The sequence below is a fragment of the Cervus canadensis genome, chromosome 1 (assembly GCF_019320065.1).
Source record: "Cervus canadensis isolate Bull #8, Minnesota chromosome 1, ASM1932006v1, whole genome shotgun sequence".
NCBI lineage: Eukaryota > Metazoa > Chordata > Mammalia > Artiodactyla > Cervidae > Cervus > Cervus canadensis.
Window position 1 is genome coordinate 7,491,374 of NC_057386.1, and position 24,778 is coordinate 7,516,151.

General features: G+C 55.4%; 2 protein-coding genes and 1 non-coding gene across 7 annotated transcripts in view; all 3 read right to left on the bottom strand.

Moving 5' to 3' along the window:
- Positions 1-932: 932 nt before the first annotated feature.
- FOXJ1 (forkhead box J1) lies at positions 933-5,799 on the bottom strand. The gene is made up of 3 exons (XM_043461452.1): positions 5,591-5,799; positions 4,372-5,038; positions 933-2,701 (listed from the first exon to the last, which is right to left on the bottom strand). Exons 2-3 carry the CDS (start codon positions 4,867-4,869, stop codon positions 1,934-1,936), a joined length of 1,266 nt encoding a protein of 421 aa, XP_043317387.1. The 5' UTR covers positions 4,870-5,038; positions 5,591-5,799; the 3' UTR covers positions 933-1,933.
- Positions 5,800-6,931: 1,132 nt separating this feature from the next.
- Positions 6,932-24,778, bottom strand: part of RNF157 (ring finger protein 157) — a 75,272-nt gene continuing 57,425 nt past the window's right edge. For all 5 annotated transcript variants that reach the window (XM_043461468.1, XM_043461503.1, XM_043461485.1 and 2 more), the window contains 8 exons: positions 23,488-23,726; positions 22,419-22,527; positions 20,941-21,052; positions 20,149-20,336; positions 19,800-19,865; positions 18,919-18,967; positions 16,336-16,446; positions 6,932-9,951 (listed from right to left, as the gene is read on the bottom strand). In XM_043461468.1, the coding sequence (XP_043317403.1) occupies positions 9,830-9,951; positions 16,336-16,446; positions 18,919-18,967; positions 19,800-19,865; positions 20,149-20,336; positions 20,941-21,052; positions 22,419-22,527; positions 23,488-23,726 (996 nt within the window). In that variant the 3' untranslated portion in view covers positions 6,932-9,829. The remainder of the gene's footprint in view (positions 9,952-16,335; positions 16,447-18,918; positions 18,968-19,799; positions 19,866-20,148; positions 20,337-20,940; positions 21,053-22,418; positions 22,528-23,487; positions 23,727-24,778) is intronic.
- On the bottom strand, positions 13,270-13,341 carry TRNAE-UUC. Its single transcript has one exon. It is a non-coding gene; the product is annotated as a tRNA-Glu (tRNA).

Sequence of the window (24,778 nt, forward strand, 5' to 3'; positions counted from 1 at the left end):
CTTGAGTGCAGGGAAAGAAAGGGGCTTCGGGAGAAAGGGGTCTGCAGAGGCTGGGCAGGATTGTGCAGGACAGTGCCTCTGTTTGCGCCTGTGTGTGTGTGTGTGTGTGTGTGTGTGTGCACTCACGGGTGCTGGGGGAAGGGGCCGTGCACCATGGGGGAGTGCTGGCAGGGCTAGGTGGGGGTCGGGGATGGGGAGTGATGGGTTCCAGGCAAAGCTGGGGCGAGGGGGTTGAGAGGTGCCTGAGTGTCACCCACTTCCTGTGCCTCAGTTTCCCCATCAGAGCTCTGGTAGGTTGGTTCCCCACGGGCTGGAACCTGGCGGTGGGAGAGTCGGGTCTAGGCCCCCTGTCCTTCCTCTTCCCTGGTGGCCTTCCTCACCCTCCGTCTGCGTTGGAGGGAAGGTGCCGGGTGGGGTGATTGCACCCCAGGGTGGGAAGTAGGGGCCCTGGGGCTGGGGCCCTCTGACCTCACACCCTGTCCCTCCAGAAAGGGACCGAGGAAGGGAGGAGCTGGAGACAGGCCCAGGCGAGGACCGCAGGCGAGCCCGGGCAGGCCCTCGTGGTGGGGGAGTTGGGGGACGTGAACCGAGCCCTGGGCAAGCTGGGCCTTTGTGAGTCCTCAGGGCCAGGGAGGGGGCTGCGCCTCCTTTGCTGCCTGCCCCCTGGGGACTATAGGTGCTGTCTCCCCACTGCACAGATAGAGGTGCTACGGCTGGCTGCAGGGGACCCCCCCCACCCAGGGCTGCCTCTCAGTCCTTGTCTCTGGGGACACAGAGGTCATGGGGAGGGCATCAGTTGGTACTCTGCAGGCCTTTGGCGGCCCCCCCCCACCGTCTTCCTCCCAGCCATTCCCCCTTGGCAGTGAAATCCCCCCCAAAAAACTTCATTCTCCATTCTCCTCCAAACAAATTTGCAAGCAGGTCCATTATAAAATTTTTAAAAGCTTTATTTTTAAAAATGTTTTACTGTAAATAACTTTTCATGAAAAAGTTAAGTTGCCCCTCGGGGCAGGGGGGTGGGTGTGGGACACAGCCCAAGGGGCTCGGGTGGAGCAAGGCACTCCCCTGCACACGCACAGGCAGGGGGCGCGGGGCGATCCCCCCGCTTCCTGGTCCCAGTGGTTCTAGCAAGCACCGCGTCCCTCCCGGTTAAGCCTCAGCTATAGCTATACTCACTACATTAGTCTTTCTGTCCCCCCTTCCCTCTGCAGCTTGGCTGCTCCTGTCCCCAACCCCGCAGAAACCCAACTCCCTGCTGCTCGCAGCCTCAAGTTGGGCTCAAAGATTAGGGATTTATACCTCTAGAGATGGGGCCAGAAGGCCCCAGAGGCCTTAGAAAATCTCCTGGCTCCACCCGGCACCCCGACCTCGGTTCAGTCTCCTCTCTCTGCCCCCCTTCCCCAGCTCCGCCCCACATACTGCCAGCCCCGGCCCCAGGGAAGCTCTGCCGGGAGAGGCCTCTAGGGGGTTAATTTGCAGTCATCTAATTAGCATTTGTTGTACCTGGGAACTTTCTCTGGATAGAGACCTGGGGAGGAGAGCCGGAGAGGAAGTCTTGAAGCTAAGATGCTCTGGGACGGACCCTGTACTGTGGTTTCCAGCTTGGACAGGGACCCTCCAAGCTGCAGCTCTCAAAGTGCAGGGGTCCGAGTGTGTCCCTGGGGCCGGGAAGAAGTGGATCAATGAAACACTGTGTGTATGGGGGGTTAGGGAGGGGAGGCAGCAATTCTGGTCCTAGGTCCCAGTTCTCAGCCTCCTGGGCTGGAATCTGAGGATGGCCCAGGCTGGGGACCCTGTGTCCTCGTGGGGTCAGCCTTGGGAGACCTGGCCCAGCCCCTGACTGGGCAGTAGGGTGTCCATAGGCCTGCATTGAGGGGCAGTCTGGGCCCAGACGTGGGCGCTGTCCGGAGGGGGCGGGGCAGGGCCTGGTTTCTTACAAGAAGGCACCCACGCTGGCCCAGTCGTGCAGGTCGGTGGCCAGGGTGGCATCTCCGGCCTCAAAGAGGGGCTCCGGGGGGAGGCAGCTACTGCCACTCTCGTCCCAAGGGTGTTGCAGGAAGGACGTGGCCAGGAAGGTCTCGTCGAAGTCCAGGCTGTCGGCAGCCTGCTCCACTGAAGCCCCCCAGGTGGCTGGGCAGTCGATGTGGCGGCCGTGGACGGTGAGGTCCACGTCCCCGTGTGATGCGGGGCTCAGCGGCGGGCTCAGCTCCAGGGCCTCCAGCGAGCCCAGCTCCCCGCCCAGAGTGCCGGTGTCGAAGATGGCCTCCCAGTCAAAGTTGCCCTTGAGGGGTTCCAGCTCGCCCTGCTCCTCCTGGGTGAGCAGCAGGGTGCTGGGGGGCCGAGGGACCTTGGCCACCCGCTTGGGCAGCGGCTGTTTGCGCTTATGCCCGAGCCTGCCCTCGCCCGCGCCCCAGCCCGCCTCCCCGGTGGCCTCCTCGAACTCCCGAAGCAGCTGTTGGGCCTCGGTGTTCACGGTCAGCGGCCCGGCCCACGGGGCGGCGCTGGGCTCCTGCGCGGCCTGGCGGGCAAAGGCTGGGTGGATGTGGACCGGGGGCAGCCGCCGCTTCTTGAAGGCCCCGCTCAGCAGCCGCTCCGCGTACTGGGGGTCGATGCGCCAGAAGCCCCCCTTGCCGGGCTCGTCCTTCTCCCGAGGCACCTTGATGAAGCACTTGTTCAGGGACAAGTTGTGGCGGATGGAATTCTGGACACAGGGAGAGAGGAGAGGAGGGCGGGTGAGTGGGCAGGGTCGTGGAAGGGGGGCATCCAGTGCCAGTCCCCCCACCAGTTTCTCTCCGATGGGGGCCGCTGGGAGGGATGGAGGGCGGCAGAGGCGCTGCTCCGACCGGGAGGCTCTGGGACACCAGCCACGGGGCACGGGGAGCCGGGGAGTGCTGTCGGGGGCTTTTGTTCCCTGTTGCCAGGATATCTGCCTGCTCAGTCATCCGAGCCCTGAGCCGCAAGATGGCTCTCAGTGCCACCCTGTCCTGCCCTCCCTCCCCTCCCCTGCCGCTTGCGGCCTCTGGCCAAAGGCCTCGGCTCCCCCAGGGCCTGGACGGCCATCTCTCTCTGCCTGGGCCTGGCTGGCCTTCTCTGTTTGTGAAGTGAGTGAGTGGGTGTGAGTGTGTGTATATGTGTGTGTGTGTGTGGGGGGCTGGAATCTGATGATTTTCCTTGTTTGTAGAGCCGGCCGCTGGCCTGGGCCCTCACCACCCCCCCACCCCCAACACCCTCCTCCTCCCACTGCAGGCTCTGAGGCCTCGGTTGATTATTACCCGGCCAAGAGGGCCAAGAGCATAGCGCTCATTCCTGGGGCCTCTCAGGCTTGGGGTAGGGTGGCAGGGGGTCTCTGCTTTCTCACCAAGGTTACAAATGGTACTGCCCCCCGGGTCAGAGCCTAAGCAAATGTGGAACAGCTTGGAACTGCGATCCTGTGGCCTGCGCCACAGGGAGTGATCCGCGCATCCTGGGTCTCTGTCTCCACGAGGCAGATGATCGAAGATGCTGATGGTCAAAGATGCTCAGGGCAAGGTGTGCCCAGCCTCCAATCACTACCCTGCTTTGTTCATGCCTGGGTGCACAGTCCCAACCACGCTGGGGAACAAGGGTCTGGGGCTTGGACGGTGGGGCCGGCAGGTGGGTAGTGTCCCCTGGCAAGACTGGGGTGTTTACACGGCGGCCTGGGCCCCTTGGCTGCTCTGCGCCAGGTTCTGGAGACTTGGAACATGAAGCCAGTGCGGGAGGCACAGCCCCTGTGGAAAGCACCTGGCTCAGGTAATTGTCCCCCCAGGGAGGCTGATGAAAAGGGTGGGGGTGAGGAGTGGTGGCAGGAAACTGGGGAGGGTTTGGGGTGGGGGCAGGGACAACGGCTTTAGGAAGGCCCCACAGCCCTTCCACAGGGACACAGCTGGCTTTCAAACCCCAGAGAACAGCCCCTCTCCCCTCCCCATCCTCCTCCAGCCAACTGAAACCAGGCAGGATGTAGAGCCTGTTTCCGATTCCAGTCCGGCCCTGACAAACTGGCCTGGAGCAGAGTCGTGTCTAGGAATTCTAGGACTTGAGACAAAAATGTGTCCCTCAGTCCATCAACCTCCCTCTAGGGGGCCAGCGTCCACGCATAGTTCAGCCCTGGTCTTTGGACTGGGCCTGCTGGATGAGAGACAAGTTCTTTCCACTTGAACCTCAAATTCAACACCCCTAAAGCCCTCTAAACATCAGCCCTCCTTCCTCTCTGAAGTCAGAGTGGGGGCAGTTCCAAGCACTGGGCTCCCTAGAGGTCCTTCCTCGACGGCCTTCCTCCCTCAGGCCCTGGCTTGACGGCGCCTGCGGATCCAGCACGCGAGAGCGTGGGCCGGGCTGGAGGGCCTCCCCTACCTGCCAGGTGGGATCAGCGTGGCGGAAGTAGCAGAAGTTGTCCGTGATCCACTTGTAGATGGCCGACAGGGTAATCTTGGTGGCCTTGCTGGCCTGCATGGCCATGCAGATGAGCGTGGCGTACGAGTAGGGCGGCTTCACGTGCGGATTGGTGGCGTAGTCCACATCGTCGGGAGGCGGGGCCTGCAGCCCCGGGGGCGCGCTCCGCGACGTGCACGACGACGTGGGCTTGCCCGGCGTGTGCGGCTGACCCAGGCAGGCGGGGTCAGCCGCCAGGGGAGACCCCGGCGCAGCCGAGCCTGGCACCTGGTGGTAGCCGTGGGGGTCGGTGCCCCCCGAGGGCAGGGCGGGAGCCTTGGCGTTGAGAATAGAGAATTCCTGCAGCCACTGCAGGCTGGTCAGGCTGTCATCCAGAGCGTCGGGCTCCTCCAGGCCGCCCTCCGGCCCGGGCTCCTCCGCCGCCCCTGCCCCCGAGAGGCGTAGCCAGCTCTCCGCCATATCTGCGGGGACTCTCCGAGGGGGCGGTCAACATCCACGAGCCGAGCCGAGGGTGGCCGACCGAGCTCTCTGGCCCGCTGACGCCCGCGGCTCGAGTTACACAGCCTCCCGGAAGAGCGCTTCCATCCCGCGACCCGGGGGGTCGCTTCCTCCGAATTGAATGAGGTGCCTGCGGGGACCACAGGGGAACTGAGCCCTCTTCCCCCACCCCCGACGAGAGAGTGTGCGCAAGGAGTGGGGAGGAGCTCCTCTAAAATCGTTCCCGCAGCTGGGGAGGATCTTTTACTGCCTCGGTCTGGGAAACAGAAGCTGTGCCCGGGGGGTCCAACCTCCGCAGGGTCCGCCTGGCTCTTTTCCTCTTTGATGTTTTAGAGGAGACTTAATTAGCCAAACGAGGGAAGAGTGTAAGGGACATCCGAGGACATTCTCTTCCCCCCTAGAGTGGGAAATCAACCGCTCTCCCTTCCCTCCATAACAAATGGAAACGGGGCGAGGAGCCCAGGAGGGCAGTATCTTTTAAAAGGGCTATTAGGATGAGGGAGCAAGGGGAAGGAAGGAGGGAAACAGGATAGAGAGTTAAAGGGGCGCGGGAAGTGAGTGTCCCCCAAACTTCTCTGATGTCAGTCTCCCGGGCCCGCCACTTCCGTCGGGGAAGGATGGGAGAGCAGGCAGCTACCGACGCCCTCCCTTTCCGCGGTCGGCAGACCACCCCGTCCTTTACCTGGCTCAGAGCGCAGCACGGGCCAAAGGAATGTTCTGGAAGAAGTTCCTCCCACCCCCTGCGGCTCTCTGACCCCCCCCCACCCCCAGCTCGAGGGTCCAGCCAGCAGTCCTTGTCACCCCCACGCCCGACGGCGCCTCTCTGAACGCCAGAGGCTGGGGGACCGGCATTAAGTAGCAGCTCCGAAGGCTTCTCCTGCTGCCATGGCGACGCTCCGCCCCTATAAACAGCTTCCGCTCCTGCCATTGGTCAGTGTGTCTCCAAGGGGACCGCGGGTTCTTAACACACTCTCTGGCGGTAACTCTCTTCGAACTCCCTCCTCCTGCCGCCTTCTCCCGCGCCACGCAGCCCCCTACCCGCCACCGAGTCCCGGCTCCAAACATTCCCGCGCAAGGGCCCCGCGCAGGGTTCGGAGAGGCGCGCGGCTCGGCGCTCCAGCAGAGGCCCCGGGGGCGCCGGGTGAGCCGTCCCCCGCGGGAACCTCACTCCCGCCCTACCCCCTCCACCGCCACACCTTCCCGTCTGGGCTGCTCCGAGTTGTAGACGGCTCCTGGGACGCAGCCTGCGGCGCGGAGGCCAAGGCTGCGAGCGGCTTAGACTCGGGGACCGCGTGCTTGGGGTTTTCCTTTCCTCTCTGGGTTGTGAGTGGCACTTCCGCACGTTTCTGCGGCCTATCCCGGTCTCCCGACCCTGATTGTCGAGTGGTGCCCGCAGGCAGGTCTAACTCTTCGATGCCACCTGCCGCTTAGGTCCGCAGACACCCCCATGGCGGGAAGGGTAATCCATGCTTCCTGGTAAGCGCTCCCTCACAGCCCCATCCTCAGCAAGGTTCCCAGAAGTGGACATCCCAGAAGCTACTTCGGAAGTGCCTCTCCCTCCCTTCCAGATAGCCAAGGAAGCTGAGCCAGTGGGTGGTACCCAGAAAAGCCATGCCCTTGCCAAATTCCCCTACCAGGATCATTTGCTCCGTTAATTTCACCAACCTTTAAGTGATGGGAACAAACAGCGGACTATAGTCCGTCCTCCTCCCTTCTCCCAGCCTCCCTCCAGTCACCAGCTTTCCTGCTCTTCAATTATTGAGCAGCTGCAGTTGGAAGTTCTCCGGTTTAAGGGCTGGGGGTAGGGGTTGGGGGGAGGGCTCGTTATCACGCCTTTGCACAGGAGCTGTGCCCAGGCCAGCCGACAGTCAACTCCCGTCCAGAAAGAAACGTGTCTTTCCCGATCCCTTGTCCTAGTTCACTCCTTCATATCCAGCTTGTCTTGAGGAAAAATAATAAAGTGTTGGAGAAAGTGAGGCAGAAACTTTCACAAATAAGCCAGCTGCGCAGTGAACAGCTCTCCTTCCCTTGTCAACAGTTTTATTCATTTTTAAGAATCATGCAGCAATCCATAAATGTTGCATCCTTGACGTCCCCACTGTAGTGTGCCCACAAGTGTACTCCGGGGAGTGAGGGGTACACAGATGGCAGGACAGGACACACAGACTCCCGAGTACTAGGTGTGCAGACCCTAAAGCAAAGTGAGCAACCAGCATGCCGAGATCAGGTGGACAGGACACGAACTCTTCCCAGGTGAGATGGCTTACAGTGTGTGGATCTGTGCCCAGGCGATGCCCCAGCGTGGGCATGACCTCTGGGGGGGTGGGGTGGGCCTGGGTAGGAGAAGGAAAAAGGGCTCGAGGAGGCCAGGGTCATGGCACCACTCAGAAGTGAGCTCACAGGTGAGTTCAGACCTGAGCATGGCAGGAAGGAACCCCAAACTCGGGAGTCTGTGCCTTCGTGGGAGAAGCCAGGCCCTGTCACAGGTTCTCTGGGTCACCTGCTTACAACATGATGGTCTCCAGATGATGGCTGGGGCATCTGCCCTGTTCCCTGACCAGGCTGAAGACCAGCCTCTCTGGATGGGCTATTTCTAGGAAATTTTTTTTGCCCCCCTCTTTGGTCAGACCATGTGACATGCAGGGTCTTAGTTCCCAGACCAAGGATCAAACCTGCACCCCCTGCAGTGGAAGTGCAGAGTCTTAACCACTGGGCCACTATTGAAAGTTCTACTTGCCAAAGAGCTAAATGAGAGCAGAGAGGTGAGGGGCTTGGGGAGAGAGCAGGAACTGTCTTGAGAAACAGGCATGAAGAGCCATTTCTCACCCAGGTCAGTCTTGGTTATGGAGCCAAGGCCTTGAGGAATCTCTCTGAGCCTCTTCCAGGAGAAGGCAGACCCTCCAGAAGGGGTGAAGACAATGGCTTCCTCTTAGGGTTCCTGGCCGCTGTGGCTCCTGTTTACTTGCCGCGCCTTCATCTCAAGTAACAGCACACTGTGAATACTACCTGCCGGGAGAGCAGGTGGGTCTGAATGCCGCCACCCCAGGCTCAGGGAGGTCCCCATTCCCTAACGTTTCTGGGGCTCAAACCTCAGGGAAATCAGGAAATGGGGTTATTGCTCAAATCTTAAATATGATAGGGGCCATACGAATGTTTCGGGGAGAGAAAAGACATGAAGTGGGGCCTGAAACGGCAGAGTCCGCTGCAGGATTTCAGAGAAGGTGGATGCAGGAAACTCAAGACAGAGGCAGAGATTCAGGCTTGGCTTGTGTAGTGTCTGTTGGGACTACAGGCCTCCCCACCCCCAGAGCAAGATGTAAACCACAGCCACCAAGCAGTGTGTGGGTCACCACCTGCCTGGCAGCGCAAAGAAACTACACGGAAGGTTCGAAAGGTCCCCTGGGCACTGGGCTTGCTTCGAGGCCTTGGGAAGGACCTGAAAAGCTCTTCAAGGGTCACAATACCAACTATTAATTCAGGTCATTGTGGTGGACGTATCCTAGGGCTCTGTCAATCACGTATCTGCCTTGCAAACTGTTGGAACCAGCTTTGCTTCCCAGTCTCAGACTCCACTAAACAACGACCTCTTCCAAAAGCCGGCAGACAACACACCTATCTGGGAGCCGGGAGGAATCCAGTGATAACACCAGTGTTGAGACACGAACGGTCAACAGCTTACGGTCTGGCCTTGCTGTTTCAGGGTGTCAGTTATATATGTCCTACACAGGACTGGGGTGGGGTGGGGTGGACACATGATTTGAACAATACCTCTACATCTCTAATGAGCCTATGGAAGGTAGTACCTCCCCCTCCCCCATCAGGCTCAGCAGATCTGGGGGCAGAGGCAGGGGAGGACAACGGGTGGGGAGGGGAGCCCCCTGGACAACCCCTGGCCCCAGCTCAGCCCTTTCCCCAACTTCCTTTGGGGCTCCTGGGCACCAATTGAGAATCACCGGTCCACCCCCTCTCTCAACCTGTTTCTTCAACTATTTAAGAAAAGGGGGTGGAGATGGCTACAGTGGGGATAAGAAGGCCACTTGACAGGGCGGTAGTGATGAAACGTGATACCACTCCTAACATGTGCCCTAACATATGCCCCTAACATGTGCCTGGCACATAGAAGGGGTCAAATGGTTTTTGCAGTGTCACCGTAGGAGGGAGTCCCAGGCCTTCTTGAGTGCACCTGATCATAAATAACCCTCCGGAAGGGAGCCATGTAACTAAGGGATTCTCAGATTCAAGCAAGATTTAGCCTCCTTCCTAAGCAGACAGACACATGAGGCACTGCCTCTGCCACCAGAAAGAAGCAAGAACTGTTTTCCCAACCAACCTTCCAGTGGTTGCCACTGTTTCCTGTCCTTGAGAAAGGAGCTCCTAACACTTTTTGAGGGGGAACTCCACTTATAGTGCAATATGGCTTTCCCTTTTCACAGGAGTCATCCCCCAAACCCCCACCCCGAACTGGAGGTTTCAGATTGGTTCATGATGTCCCAGAGACCAGAAAATGCTAGGTGTTTGTAATGAAGTCACGCAAACTCCGAGTCCTCTTGGTCTACCCGCCTAAGGAGAAAAAAGATGCACAAGAAACAGCCGGTCCATGGGCCTCAGCTCCACCTGAAGGCCAAGATTCGGTGGAAACATTTTCAAAAAGTCTCTGCAGAGGGTCTCAGAAGCTGCAGTTCATCCCGTGGCTTTAGCCCTCAAGGAGCAAGGAGGCTTCTGGTCCCTTCTGAGAGGGGAAGGATCACGACTGTGGAAGAAGGCTGGGAGAAGGAGCAGGTGCCCTCAAGCATCCAGCTTGCATGTGGGTCTAAAGAGTCTCCACGTATCTTGCTGAGGATGCCCAGCAGGTCAGCAGTGCAGTGAGGCCAGGAAGGGATGCGAGGACAGGAGGAGGGCCCTGGTACACAGGCGGGGGTTCTCAGACGGCCAGAGGCCCCCACACACAGGGCCTGTCCTCGGGGTCCTCCAGGCTTCCGGAGGACAAGCGCCGGCGCTGCGTGTTCCGACGACTCACCACGTTGTCATCGGCCTGCCAGGCACCTGAGAAGGGAAAAGCAAGGTTACTCGAGCTGGACCTCCGGATCGGTCCAGATGGTGTCCCCAGCAGGGCAGCCTGGGAGTTCGGCACGAAAGCTGGCAGGCTGCCCTTTACTTGGAGCTCCCACGGTGTGCCAACCACAGCACGTGAGGAATCAGGAGCAGTGGTGCCCACTGGGCCAGGGACAGTCGCGGACACTGGGGCCCACAATGGCGGGACACACGGGATGGTCCCTGCTTTCTGGGACCTTGCCCTAGGACCCACATTTGTGTCTTTATTTGGTCTTAATGTTTGCTTCAGTGTTACCACAGACAAGGAAAAGAAACTGGGTCTAGCTGAGATTTTCGTGAGGCAGGAGGAAGTGGATGGGAGGGAGAACAATAGGTTAATTTGGGCCCAGAGTGAATGTTTGCTGTGGGGGCCAGGGTGGAGCAGGAAGTGCTTGGCTGTCCAGAGGGTGCCAGGGGCCGAATGGCATGGGGGAGGACAGTGCAATGGCCATTCTTCTCTTTCTGCACCCAAACAGCCCACTGAGGTTTGCTATCAGCTGGTGCCATCAACCCCAGGAGATGTTAGCCCCAGAGCCATGGGGTCCCACGGGAACCATCCCCTAAACTCATCATCCTGTCCCCAGGCCGCGGCTCCTGCACTGGAAGCACCGGCTGCCCACGCTGGAAACGCCCACAGCCCTGGATTCGGGCTTTTCTCTCCTTTGTGCTGTGTATCCAATCATGACCTCTGGCTTGTTCACCCTCTGCTGCTGCGTAGTTGCTATATCATGTCCGAGTCGTTGCAACCCCATGGACTGTAGCCCTCCAGGCTCCTCTGTCCATGGAATTCTCAGACAAGAATACTGGGGTGGGTTGCCATTTCCTTCTCCAGGGGATCTCTCTGACCCAGGGATCATTGAACCCAGGTCTCCTGCTTGGCAGGAAGGATTCTATACCGCTGAGCCACCAAGCAAGTGCTGTTCACTCTCTGCTGCTGCTGCTGCTAAGTCGCTTCAGTCGTGTCTGACTCTGGGCGACCCCAGAGACGACAGCCCACCAGGCTCCGTCGTCCCTGGGATTCTCCAGGCAAGAACACTGGAGTGGGCTACCATTTCCTTCTCCAATGCATGAAAGTGAAAAGTGAAAGTGAAGTCTCTCAGTCATGTGCGACTCTTCGCGACCCCATGGACTGCCGCCCACCAGGCTCCTCTTGCCCATGGGATTTTCCAGGCAAGAGTACTGGAGTGGGTTGCCATTGCCTTCTCCGGTTCACCCTCTAGTCATGTCTAAATCTGTAAGTCAGAAAACCAGGTAGACCCCCAACTTGTAACATACTGACTGTGTGACCCTGGGACAGGTCATTGTACTTGGAGTCCCGGTTTTCCCATCCATCAGATGGAAATGAGTACTTAGCCCCCAGAGTTGCTGGGAGAGCTAAGTGAGGCGACACGGCAGAGTGCTGAGCAGGGTGCCTGACTCTTAGAATGTGCTTGGCTTGACAACCAGGCCTGCCCCCAGCCTTTTTCAGGTTCATCTCCTCCCAGCAGTCCTCCAGCCCACAGACTGGCTCCATCCATTCATTCCCTCCAGTGCAGCGAGAAACTCCTTCCAGGGGAGAGGAGGAAGCCCTAACCTCCTGGGGTTAGGGAAAGCCATCCAACCTCTGGCCTGAGAACCTCTGAGCTGCCTCTCCTAGCCTGTCCCACACGGCCCCCTGGCCAAAGAGGGTCCAGCGTGTGCCGACTTGCTCCCCCACGGCCTGCACCACTGCCCCCCTCCTCATGCCGTGAAAATTGCTGAATCCCTGAATTCCTCCATTGCACTGTGACCTTCTCCTGGGCGGAGCCAAGAGCCACACCTGGCCCAGCAGGGGGCTCATTCCGAGGACGGAGCCCGTGACCCTGGGCTGGGGGCCTGAGGCTCAGTATATTCTGTGACAGAGGCCACTCATGAGGGTCTGGGGTCTGCCTTCGGTTAGGCCAGCCCAAGACACAAAACCCATTAATGGCAAAAACACTAGGATTAAGTGGGTAGAAACTGAGTATTTCCCATAAAGTCCTGGTGCGATCATCCATCCTAAACCTCTGATACTAGCCTGCAGAGGTGGACCCCCGGCCAGAGGAGTCCGTGGGACAGGAAACTGTCAGGTATCTCTCACAGCCAGACAGAATGTGGGGGTCCCTGTTCCCTGGGGGCACCGCAGTCTGGCGCCCTCTAAGGATGGCCCTCTAAGTGTGACGATGGAATGACGAGTAGGCCAGATCTCCCTTGTAAGTTAAGAACCCCCAGAGAGAGTGAGTTGTTCGTTCAAGTATATAATTTGGTAGAACTCATACCTATTCCTCAATGTTTAGGGGGCAGGACTCCGGAACGGCGGCTGTTCGGTGGGAAAGACCAAAAGCAAATGGTAAACGAGAGAGAAGACACACAGACACACACGCACGTACAAAGTCAAAACGCCGTCGCCACACGGCTACCACCACCGGCCGCCAGCTCTGAATGCCTGAGTCCTTGCTACCAACGCCACCAGTCCAGTTCCTGAGCCAGGGCGCACATACGGCTCCTGAAACCACCGCAAGACTCAGACCTGAAGCCTCTGTGCTCGTGGGCTTCGTGACAGTACCCTTTCTTCTAAAAAGGGCGCCTGCTGGACCCTTGGCCAAACCTTGCTGCTGCTCGGCTCCTCCTGCTCAGAGGGCGAGCCTGGGTGCAGTAGGTAAGCCATTCTGTCCAGCCCTCAGCCAGAAAAGGGAGCCTGGAGATTCAGGATCTTTCAGCAAGGATAGAGAAAGGTGCTTCTCGCTCAATTCCATCCTGGGGACTCAGAAATGGGAGAGTGGAGAGACCTCTAGAGGCAGATTTGGGAAGCACATCCAGGGTGCTTCTGCACACCCCTTCCGGTCTCTGAAAGTGTTAGTCACTCAGTCACGTCCGACTCTTTTCAATCCCATGGACTGTAGCCCACCAGGCTCCTCTGTCCATGGAATTCTCCGGGCAAGTATACTGAAGTGGGTAGCCATTCCCTTCTCCAGGGGATCTTCCCAACCCAGGGATCCAACTCCAGTCTCCTGCATTGTAGGCAGATTCCCTACTGTCTGAGCCATCTTCCTGTCTCTGCCCAGCCACTAATTAAATATAAGGGCTGTAACAGTTCCGACCATCCTGCAGGGTCTCTCCAGGAAAAGAGGATGTTCATTTCAATTTTTCCTTAGTATTTGGGAAGTGTAACCCTTCCTAGTAGTGTCTCAGTCTTGGGTTATTTCAGGTCTTCATAAGTACTTTTTTGTTTTCTTCTTTTCTGGCCATGATGCGCGGTTTGGGGGATCTTAGTTCCCTAACCAGGGATCGAACCTGGGCCATGGCAGTGAAAGCGCCAAGTCCTAACTACTGGACCACCAGGGAATTCCCTCCATAAGTATTTTACATTTCTTTGGCGATGCCCACTCCTGTACAATGCAGTCATTTAAAAACATTTGTATTTCCACTAAACTATATTATCTTTGCTTTTCCCCATCACTCCCCAGAGCCTTTTCACAGAACTGTCACTGGTCCCCTGACTACTATCCTGCCACTTGTGTGATACGCCATCATATTCCTTGCAACCACATCTACCTAGCATGCAATTCTAATCTGCTCGACATCTACCCCTCTCAACTCAGATTTCCTCCCTTTGAGAATCTTTCAGAACAACCTCAGAATATACCATATTCTCACTCCCACCCTTAGTTTTCGGGTCCAAGAAGATCCAGAAGCTTCTTAGAGAAAAGGGGGCTGGATTGACACAGGTGCTCTCTCAGTGTCAGTCCCACATGGGTGATGAGAGTGGGGAGGATGGGGACGCGAGCAGTCCTCGCCACCAGCTGGGGATCCAGGCAGAGCACGTGTGTGGCTGGGGGCGGTGAACCATGGGATATTCCCCAGGCTCTGCTCCTCTGGGCCCTCCGTGAGGGGACTGATATCCTTGTAGAGAGGGAGACCCTCGAAGAGTCCGAGAAGCTGTCCTGGCGGCCAAGCCAGCCTGCAGTACCTCAGTCATGGGGTGGAACTCAGAACTTCCAGCTGAGTGTGACGAAGTCTGTCTATTCCATGGGACCTACCAAAGTGGGTACTTCTGTCATTAACCCGACAGATCCTTCCAGAGAGTTCCCCAGCACTTTGCTCCCAGTGTGATGCTAACAGTGGAACTGGAGAAACATGTACCAAGGGAGCAGATGCACTTGCCCTCTCCCATAAGAGCCTTTGAGACCTCTGCGTGAGGCTACGTAGGGACCCCCTCGAGCACTTAGGCCTGGGCCCAGAGCAGCCACCCCAGCCATGTGCTTTCACACGGCCCGGACGGTGCGCTCGGTTTAATCTGAGAATGGCTGGCTCCCGAGATCACCATAAGGAATCCCGGGTCTCACTCCCCTCCTGCAAGCCCAGAGTGGAATAAAGATCCACCAGCAGGTTGGCCAGAGGGAGTTGGGGAGAGGAAGAAGCAAACAGAATGGGATCAGTTTCCACCGGCACGGCTGCTGAAACAATTCCCAGCAGCTACCTCTGCCAAAAAACAAGGGTGGAAAGCGGTGGGGGGGAGGGGGGGGAGTCCCCCAGGGGAGGCAGGAACCTAGACTTCTCTCTTAAAGCCCAGTGGGCACAGCTGCTACAGACACAGGGCAGAGTGAGGGCAGAGATGTCATCTTCCCCAAAGTGAAAGCGTTAAATCACTCAGTTGTGTCTGACTGTTTGTGACACCATGGACTTGCCAGGTTCCTCCATCCATGGGATTCTCCAGGCAACAATACTGGAGTGGGTAAGCCATGCCCTTCTCCGGGGGATCTTCCCGACCCAGGAATCGAAGCTGGGTCTCCTGCATTGCGGGCAGATTCTTTACCATCTGAGCCACCAGGGAATCCCTGGTCATCTTCCCCAACTACTGACCAAAACAAATTCTTCCTGTAACTTTGCCCTGGATGCATCCATTTTTGAGGAACAGGGATTCATCTATTCTCACAAAAAAAAATTTTTTTTCTTGAAAAAATCCCAGCATGTGGAATACAGGCCCTTGCCAGTTAGGAACGGAAGCCTCGGCAAGAGCCCCTCCGGTGTGCGCACGCCCAGCAAGCTCGGGGTCAGGCACGAGTGAACGTGAACTTTCACAGAGTCTGGATAACATAAATGAGTTTCAAAATAAACAAACCGGACAGACAGACTTACACATTTGGCAAAAAGACATGAGAAACACATGGACAGACAGAAGCCAGGTAAGGAGCGGGAAGGCAGGAATGAAGTGGACCCTGGGCCCCAGCCGCTCCCGGCACAGACTTGGCAGGGTCAGCGCTAAGTGGGGAGGGACCGGAGGGCCCTTGGGAAGGCGTCTCTGAGAATTACGGCTTCCCCTGCTGCAAGCCTGCGCGGGGCCAGAGGGGTGAGGACCTGGGTCTTTCGCAGGCTGATGGAGAGTGGCAACCACAGGAGGCTGTCCCTCCAGCCCCATAGGCACGTCACCAAGCAATTAAAGCACTGGACCCACAACAAAGACGTGGGTGTCCTGAAGCGAAGGAAGTCTTCATTTCAGGGCACTTTAAAAGATTACAGAACCACACCACGTGAAGGCAATCTCTGCTGTGAACCCAGGAGAGGCAACGTCGACCTAGATCACTGGGCAAGATGTGGCTTTAGAGGCCTGTTGGTGGAGCCCTTAGTGAGCAAGGAGCAGAGGCACCTCAGTGCCTGGAGTGTGACCGACAGGTGAGCTTCTCCGGGAGAATGTATCCCAGATTCAGTTAAGCATTGTGGGAACACGTCAGGGGCACCCTGATGGCCCTGATCGAATTTAGAGTTAAGGCTCCAGGGAGAGGAGGCACCCTTGACCCCTGATCTCTCCTCTGGGATCCACATCCAGTGAGCACAAGGCAACTGGTGGTCACCCAGGCCTCCCTGGGTCACAGAGCCACTCGCTCATCTATAAAACGCTGACTCTCAAATTCCTCTCTGATCCTAATGATCCACGCTCCTCTGGGGAGTTGCAAGTTTCCTTTTCAAGGGCTCAGGGCTCTCTAAGACTTTCTCGAAGAGGTGGTGTCTGCCTCCAGTGCTGCTGATGGAAGCAAAATGTGGCCCCCTGCCACGGGATCTGTAAGATTGTGATGGAGGCGCCCCGGTCAGGCCAAATCGGAAGGACTGGGAGGGATGTTTGCCCCTTTTCTTCCTGCCCTAACAGTCTCGCTCAGAGCAGGGGTCTCTCTTTGCTCAAGGACTCTCCTTTCAGCAACCGGCTTCCAGCATCTTAACAAAGCCCATGCCTTCTTGCAGGAACTCCGAGGCGGGAGGTGGGTGTCCCAGGGTGAGAGCAGGGATGTGAGCAGGGGAGGGAGCGACTCCCACCAAGTTCATGTTCAGCAGACTGCCACTCACCAGGTAAGCAGACCTCAGAGCACAGCTTATTGTCCAGTGCTTTCTCGCTGGCGATGTCAAAGTCATTGTTATTGTCACACTCCATACCTAGAAATGCGCATGTCCTCTGGCCTGTAACGGAGTTAAGGCAGTTAGAGAGGGGCTGGCTGTGTTTTTTCTCTGCTTTGCTGTCCTTAAAATAAAAATCTTAAGGATGGAGACAAAAAAAAAAAAAAATCATATCATATGTTAAAAAAAAAAGACAGTAATTAAGTGGGTAAAGAGTGGACAAAAAAGGATCAAACTGTTTGTGTTCTCCTGCTGTCCTGCTGTTTCTTTAACAGGCCCCTTTCCAGCCCTTGTTCCTGGGAAGTCAGAGCCTGGGGAGGGCTGCAGGATGTGGGCCCAGGCCCTGAGCAGGACTAAGTCAGGCTGGGAAGAGCTGGGGGAGCAACCGGGGAAGCGACTCCACCTCTGGCCCATGACTGTGGGTTTGTATGGGGTATGTTTATGACCACAAGGCTCTGCGAAATGACTAATACATAAAACAGCAATTAAAGCTCTTCGGTTCCATAATTTTGCCCATCAAATCAAAGAATCGCTTAGTTCACAAAATTACAATTTATTTTCTGATGAGGCTTAGTTTGTTATTCTGAGTACGTTTTAAGGCAGCAGTCCCCAACCTTTTAAGGGACTAGTTTCCTGGAAGACAGTTTTTCCACATACCAGGCGCGGGGGGGGGGGGGGGGGGGATGGTTTCAGGATGATTCAGGCTCATTACATTTATGGTGTACTTTATTTCTATTATTATTACATCAGCTGCACCTCAGATCATCAGGCATTAGATGCTGGAAGTTGGGGAGCCCTGTTCTAAGGGACTGACCGGAAACCTAGAGTCATGTAAGATAGGGACAGTTTTAGACGTTATTTTTTTCAAGACTCTCCCCCTTTTTTTTTCTTGGTGGGAGGGAGAGAAAGAAACAGAGCTACCGTGCCGGGCTCTGGAATGTCAGGCGGAAACCACTTGCCGCCCTGCACTTTCCAGAGGCTAATATTCTGCGGGGGCGACAATCACAATGGGGAACTCCAGTCCTCAAGACATCAACTGCAGCGCCCAAACCCCGCTGGGCTGGGGCGGAGGCGCAGTCTGGGCCGCCACGTCCCGCCTCCCCGGCTCCCGTCCCCTGTGCGTGCGCCCCCCGCCCCCCCGCAACGGCCAGCGCCAAAGCAGAAGCGGCGGGCGTGACACCTGCGTCCAGGCTGGGATCCGGGTCTGCTTTGGAGGTCGCCCTTCCGCGGAGGCGCCTCGGAGCAGCGGAGGGAAGAGACACCGGTTCCTGGGCCGCCGGGTCCTCCCCTCCCAGGTGGGAGTCCCACCCCCGCCGGATCCTGCTCCCTGCTCTGCCTGGAGGCCCCCTCTAGGCTTACTAGAAACAAAAATCTTCCCCCTGAAGATGTGATTGACCTTATTTACCAAACAGAAAGAGTCGAAGATGTAGAAAGCAAACTTATGGTTGGGAGGGGGAAGAGGAGGAGGGCTAAACTGCGAGACTGGGATTGACATATAGGCACTGCTATGTGTAAAATAGCTGACTAGTAGGGGCCTACTGCATAGGACAGGGCACTCCACTCAGTACTGGGTAGTGATCTATGTGGGAAAGACTCTAAATAAGAGTGGTTGTACCCATATGTATGTATGTAATAAAATGTTATACATGATACTTATTATACCTTGTACATATATTATATATTGTATATATATAATATATTGTACATATATATATTGTGTACCTATATGTATGTATACAATAAAATATTATACATACTTATTTTACCTTGTACATATATTATATATTGTATATATATATTGTACATATATGTTGTGTATATATATTATATCTTGTACATATATTATATATTGTATATATATATATTATATATATATAATGGATTCATTTTGCCATATAGCAGAAACTAACACAACATTGTAAACCAACTACTCCAACTTAGGAGAAAAACCCAGATATAACTGAGGCCTAAATGACAGTAAAGAGAATCGCCCCAATAGCTCACAGAACGCTGGCCTGCCCTGAGCTGCCGAAGTCTCCCCCGGCCTTCACCGTGCCTCCTGCTGCTCAGGCCCCTCTGCTATTGTAAGAGCAGCCCTTTTCTTCACTAAAGCAAAACCAGACCTACTGCCTGCAGTCCTTCCCACCCAGCGATGGAAACTGCCCTCTGCTCCTGCTGCAGCTCAGCTCCAGGGCTGCCTGACCAGCTCCAGGAGACTCTGTTGAGAAGCTGAAGCAGGAAGGAAGGTGATGGGAGTTGCCAAAGGAGCTTCAGAATCTACTCCACGTAGATGGAGAACCACCTGAATGATATCTTCTGCAACCTTGGCTTGGGGGCCCGGAAAAAGCTGGGAAGGCCACTGAGGTCCTCGGATACCCTGCTGGCTTTTTGATATTTCATCAAGAAGACAACATTTCTCCAAAGCCGCACCCTTGAGCAGTGCCACCCAGTCACACCGGTGCCCCTTTCTGTACCGTTTAGCGAATACCCAGGAAAGAAATATGATAACAGGGAGCCAAAGACCAGGTCTTTTACCATCTTCTTGTGTGGGCGATGCGTCCTCTTCTTCTAGAACATCGTTCCCCTAGGACAGAAGGAAGGCGCTATGAGTCCAGAAAGCAGTGACATGAGTGTACTGAGTGGCCGAAAACAGCGCTAACCAGCCTCCTGGTCTCTATGCGTTTCCCATCCACATAAGATGGCTCAGAGGCTGAGCAGAGGCAGATTTTGCTTGGCAAGGCAGGATCGGCCGGCAGGGACCAGGTCTGAGGCACATTACAGACGGATCCTAGGACTCTCAAGAATAGTCTTGGTAATGGTTTAGCTCACACTTAGTCTCTCTAAGGTGGATGTCAAAGTTGTGAATTGAAAAAGCAAACTGTGAGATCAAAACACTTTCAGAAATTCCTTAGGATCCCAAACCCTGTCCAGATATGCCTTTGAGAACTTGTGGCTCAAAAAAGAGTTCTGTCGTCCCCACTGTGAGCCGAGTGCTCCTCTACGGCCCCACAGCTGGGTCCGAGCACTTCTCATACTGAATTACAATCCTGACTCCTCCACCGGATGAGCTCCTGGATGGGTGGAGTGGGTGGGGGGCAGGCTAAAGCCACGTCACTTGGTCAGTGTCCCCCCACTGCCAGGAAGCACTCGTGAGCCGGCTGTCCCGGGTGAATACTAAGCGAACGGAGGACAAACACCCTCTCGAGGGTCTGGCCTAGAAGACTTCTCTCTAGAACTTTCTCCACGCCTATTACACTGAGACCAGCGCCCTCGCTAATCGGGGCAGTCCTTGGGCTCTGCACCTGCCTCTTAACAGGCTTCTTCCAGAACAGCTCCCATCCCATTCACACCCTCTGCCAGCACTGAAGGCCCCTAGACTGGGGAGGGGGCACCACCGTCCTCCGCCTGGCTGTTACCTCTGCGTCCTGCTCCTCGGCGGCGAGGCCCATGAAGTTGCAGTCTGGAGATGCCGCGGGCGTCACCTGCAGAAGAGCGGCAAAAATCAAGGTGCAGACACCACCAGCTCACCTCCCCAGCTTGCCTGGCAGCAAACCCAAACCAAGTCCTCAGGACAGAAGTAGTGCCAAACCAAAGATCAGATACGAGGGCATCTTTGACTTAAGGACGCGGTACCCTGTTTTCTGAGGCTCCCTTCCCGAGCACCGGGGGGGGCTTTGTGATCTCCCTGGCAGACCCTGGATTGAGCTGCTTGGGATGAGCCTGCAGAACCAGAGCGGCGAGAGCCATCCCTTAACCCCCACTTACCTCTTCTTCATCTGAGGGGGTCCTGCTGGCAGCCCGGGGGGAGGGGAGGGCCTCCCCCTCCTCTTCCGTGCCAGGGGCGATGTAGGAGCCGGACATGGAGGAGACGGTGTCGGTGCTGATCTGGGAGTGCTGGCTCTGGGACGACACCATGGACATGACCGACTGGGCCAGGCTGCTGCTGGCAGGGTCTTTGGAGACAGGAGTTGGGGGAAGGAGATGGAGATCAGGCATGGCTGCTGTGAGTTCCCTGGGAGCAGGGTTCACTCCCCGCACCCGGGGGCCGTGAGGACCATGGCAGCCTGGCCTTGCCCTCACCAAACAGGGTTTAGATTTAAGGTTTGCCAAGGTTTGGCTCCTTTACGCTTTATTTTATTTAAGTTTAAATTTTTTTCTTTTTGGCCATGCTGTGGGCCATGCAGGATCCTGGGTCCCCGACTAGGGATCAAACCTGAGCCCCTGGCACTGGAAGCTCGGAGTCTGAATCACTGGACCCCAGGGAAATCCCTCTCCTTTACGTTTTAGAGCTCTGAACGCAACCTCAGGGGTAAGGGATTTGCTTTTGCCTGTTACGATGTTAAAAGAAATCTTACAACAGTAGGACTGGGAGCAAGATACCTGCCTTCCCCCTAGCTGGGTGGCAAGACCACCCTCTCGTTGCAAGACACCGAGTCCCACTTCCCTCTCAAGTCGGGCCCTACTTGGCGCGGCCGCTGAGGTATCACTTGGCTGCTTCCCCAGTCCATCCCAGAGGAAATACTAGAAGTGTCACAGACTCCCGCCCTCCTCAGGTACCTTCTGGGGAGGAAATCGTGGAGGAGAGCGGGGTTCCCGTGCAGGACGACTGGTCAATAGCTCCTGACGATGACAGGGTCAGGTTCTCACTTTCTGGGGTGACACCGCATTCCTGGGGAGAGGCAGAGTCGGAGGGAAGGGGTCAGGGCAGGGGGCCCGGGCCAGGGATGGCGGGGGCTGACGTGCAAGGCAGGGCCGGCTTCTCTGTCATCACTTCTCTGCAGCCCTGACCCGGGGTGGCTGGCTGTCTCCCCGGGGAGGTGCGAGCGCCTCCTGCCCGAGGCCCAGCATCTGCTGGAGCCACACAAAGGCGGCAGCTCAGATGACCCAGGTCAGCTAGCAGCTGTGACACGGGGCATCCCAGGCTTCCCCAGGATTACAAACAGCTCTCCTTCTGAAGAGGAAGAACACAAAACCAGTCAAGGCCCCGGAGCCCCCCTGGGCTTCTCCTCTGGGATGGGGGGGTTGGTTCCAGCTCAATGGATCTAACATAAACACCATCTCCCTCCCCAGCCTGCACCGGTCCCCCACCCCCACCCCGCCATCCGTCACCTGGGCTCGTAACCTCAGTCCACCCCGGACAATTGCAAAGGTCTGCTGGTTCTCTCTCATACCCCATTCTCTCTCCTCCAGGCGTTCTTTTCTTAAAACTGTAGTTCAGGCGTTCCCCCCTGCCTAGCTCTGTCTGTCTCCTGCCTGATCCTGTCTGCACACCTCTGCCAGGGGGTCCCTGGTCAAGCCAAGTTCCCGCTGTACCACTGGCCTGCTCAGGGCCCCCACTTCTGCTCTGTGCTTCACATGTACTGTCCCTACGACCAGGAATGTTTCTCTCGCCTTCCTCTTCAATGTCTGCGAAGTTTTGCCCCCTGCAGTAGAGGCACAGGGTCCTAACCACTTGACAGCCCGGGAATTCTCCATGGATCACTTTTTTTGTGTGACCCATTTTAAAAGTCTTTATTGAATTTGTTACAATATTGTTTCTGTTTTATGTTATGTTTAGCTCCCTGACCAGGGATCGAACCTGCGCCCTGCATTGGAAGGCGAAGTTGTAACCACTGGACCGCCAGGGAGGTCCCGCCATGGACCACTTTTTAAAGTGAGCATCCCCACTCCTAGCCTCGACCCTCCCTTACCTGATACACTGATCCACGGTACCACCTGCCACATACACTTTGACTGTCTTTGACTGTCCTGCGTGTCCACCCCACCCCAACTGCCAAGCCTATAATAAGCACCACGAGGGCAGGACTTTAGTGTCTCCCCATTGTTGCTATTCTTAGCACAGAGGATCACGCCTGGTCAGATACACAGGCTTCATTCTTTGTTGAAAGAATGAGTCTAGTGACACCTTTGCCATGACTCAGAGAGTGTTCAGAAGATGTGATGAGTGAATGGGAGCAGATGGACCGGAAGAGGCCGGCAGGCAGGAAGGAAAGGACCCAGAGTCCAAAACCCAGCAAGGATGGAGCGTATATTACCTCTCCGAGACGCTGGCCTGACGGTCTCTGAGACAGCTGTGTCTCAGATTCACTGCAGGAACGCTCATCGTCCTCTTCGGGCAGCACAGAAGAATTCTGAGAGATGGACCTGCATGAGGCCATAGGGAGAAACAGTTGCAGCCAATGCCCATTTAAAGACTGGAACTCGCCCGCACTCCCTTCAACTAGATGTCAGAGGCAGCAGAGAACCGTGGGGGGAACTACAGGGAACTCACCTCTTAGGAAGGAGTAGAGACATGGGAAAGGGTACCGAGGGGTCTGAGACCTCTTCTGGGTGTCAGAAAAATCTGAGTTTTCCCTTTTGCTCCTTCAAATAGTTGTGTCTGAACTTCGGGAAGACCACTGACATTTTTAGGCTTTCAGTATTTTCATCTGTAAAATACCCTCCTTTCTTCTGCCAGGGAAACTGATATGATGATTTGTGCCTGTGCATGCATGCTCCGTTGTGCCTGACTCTTTGCCACCCCGTGGGCTGTAGCCCGCCGGGCTCCTCTGTCCCTGGAATTTTCCAGGCAAGAATATTGGAGTGGGTTGCCATTTCCTCCTCCAGGCGATCTTCTCCACTCAGGGATTGAACCCACGTCTCCTGCATTGCAGGCCTATTCTTTACCACCATGCCACCCGGGAAGCTCCATGACTTGTGCCAAGGTGGATGTAAATACTTAAGAAATACAGATCACAAGCTTCCTTCAGTCCTCAAACTAAGGGACGCTCCCCAGGGATGCTCCCCTAGATGACCGTAATGATGTCATCTTCCCTGTCCCTTATACCCTCCTCCCAAAACAGAACATGTTAAAGTTTTATCCGTCTGGATCCTCCTAAGGACCCATGTACCATCTTATTTTCCTCTCCTAAGGGATGGGATAACTCCCCCTCAGGCGTCGTTAGCCCAGGTCTCCAGTGAAATGAGCAGCTCTGGCAACAGCCCAGAGGGTCTATGCGGCCCCCGGGACCCAGGTCTGGAGTGAGCACGGAGGAGTGGAAGGATGGACCGAAATCATCGCGTCAGGGACCCCAGGGCCAACGCTGTCGCTCGCCACCTACTCACTTGGAGAGACTCTTTTTGAGCTTGAGTCCTTGGCTGCCACAGTCGGAGAGGCGGTCGAGGGGGGAGAAGGTGCGGACGGGAGGCAGGTGGCCATCGCTGCCGTAGGAAGGCAGCATTCCTGGGAGGTGTCGGTCTCCAAGCACGTGGAGCGGGGGGACCGCTGGGGACGGGGTGAGGGGCCCGTTGAGGGCCTCCAGGAGAGACACCACCTCATAACCTGGCGGGATGTTCTCTGAGGACTGGGGGGATCAGAGACAGGTTGAAAAACTAATTAGATAACTTTTCATTTTATGGTATGAGTGTGTTTCTTCCTCTGTGGTGGAAAAATGCATCCTTTTATATCTAGTCTGGGGGTTCTGCCAAAAAAACTTCTGTATTAGAGGCAGAAGAAAGAGAAAATATCAGAGAACCACATGTGCTGAGACTCTACTTATACATGAGCTTCTTAATGTTTATTTTTTGATTATAATAGAAATATGTGTTCTTTACAGGAAATTTGGAAAACACCAAAAAATGGAAAGAAAGAAAAAAATCAACTGAGTCACCAAAATTGATAACTTTCGCTAGCATTCTAGTGTATTTTCTTCCAATTTTTTCCCTCTGTATTGTTTACACAGTTGTGATCAATCTGTAAATAATAATTTTATACCAAGCTTATTTCACAGAACATAATATTTTCCTTCACATGTGTCCCTTTTCATAGATACCATACCTTTCCTAATTCTTCCACTAGTGCTGGCTAGTTAACTGCATCCATTTCCTGCTGTAAGCAGCACTTTGAGGAACATCTGTTCATTTATTATGCACACATCTCTTTTTTTCAGATCATTTTCTGGGTATTAAATTCTAAGACCTTAGATTACCAAGTCCATAGGTTCTTTTTTTTTTTCAATTATTAATTTTATTAAATCTTCACCCTATCGTACACCTTTTTTTCCTTTTATAAAGCCATTTTAAAGTTTCATTTTATTATTATTATTATTATTTTTTGATTTGTCGCATAGCATGCAGGTCTTAGTTCCACAACCAGGGATCAAACCAGTGGCCCCTGCACTGGAAGTATGGAGTCCTAACAACTGCACCACCAGGAAATCCCCAAGTACAAATGTTTTTTAAGGCTCTTGATATATACAGCTGTTTGTTTTTTACAGTGAACTTTCTAGGTATACTCCTATAAGCAGAACAGAATACCTATTTTAGTTGCTTTCTGGACAGCATGGGTTATCTTTAAAAAAGGAAGTTTCTAAATTTGAAAGGTGAAAAATGGTCTCTCATTTTAACTTGCATGTTG

Coding starts and splice junctions, on each gene's coding strand:
- FOXJ1 (XM_043461452.1), bottom strand. CDS start 4,869: ATGGCGGAGAGCTGGCTACGCCTCTCGGGGGCAGGGGCGGCGGAGGAG. Junction 2,702..4,371: donor ACGCTGATCCCACCTGGCAG/GTAGGGGAGGCC, acceptor CCCTGTGTCCAG/AATTCCATCCGCCACAACTT.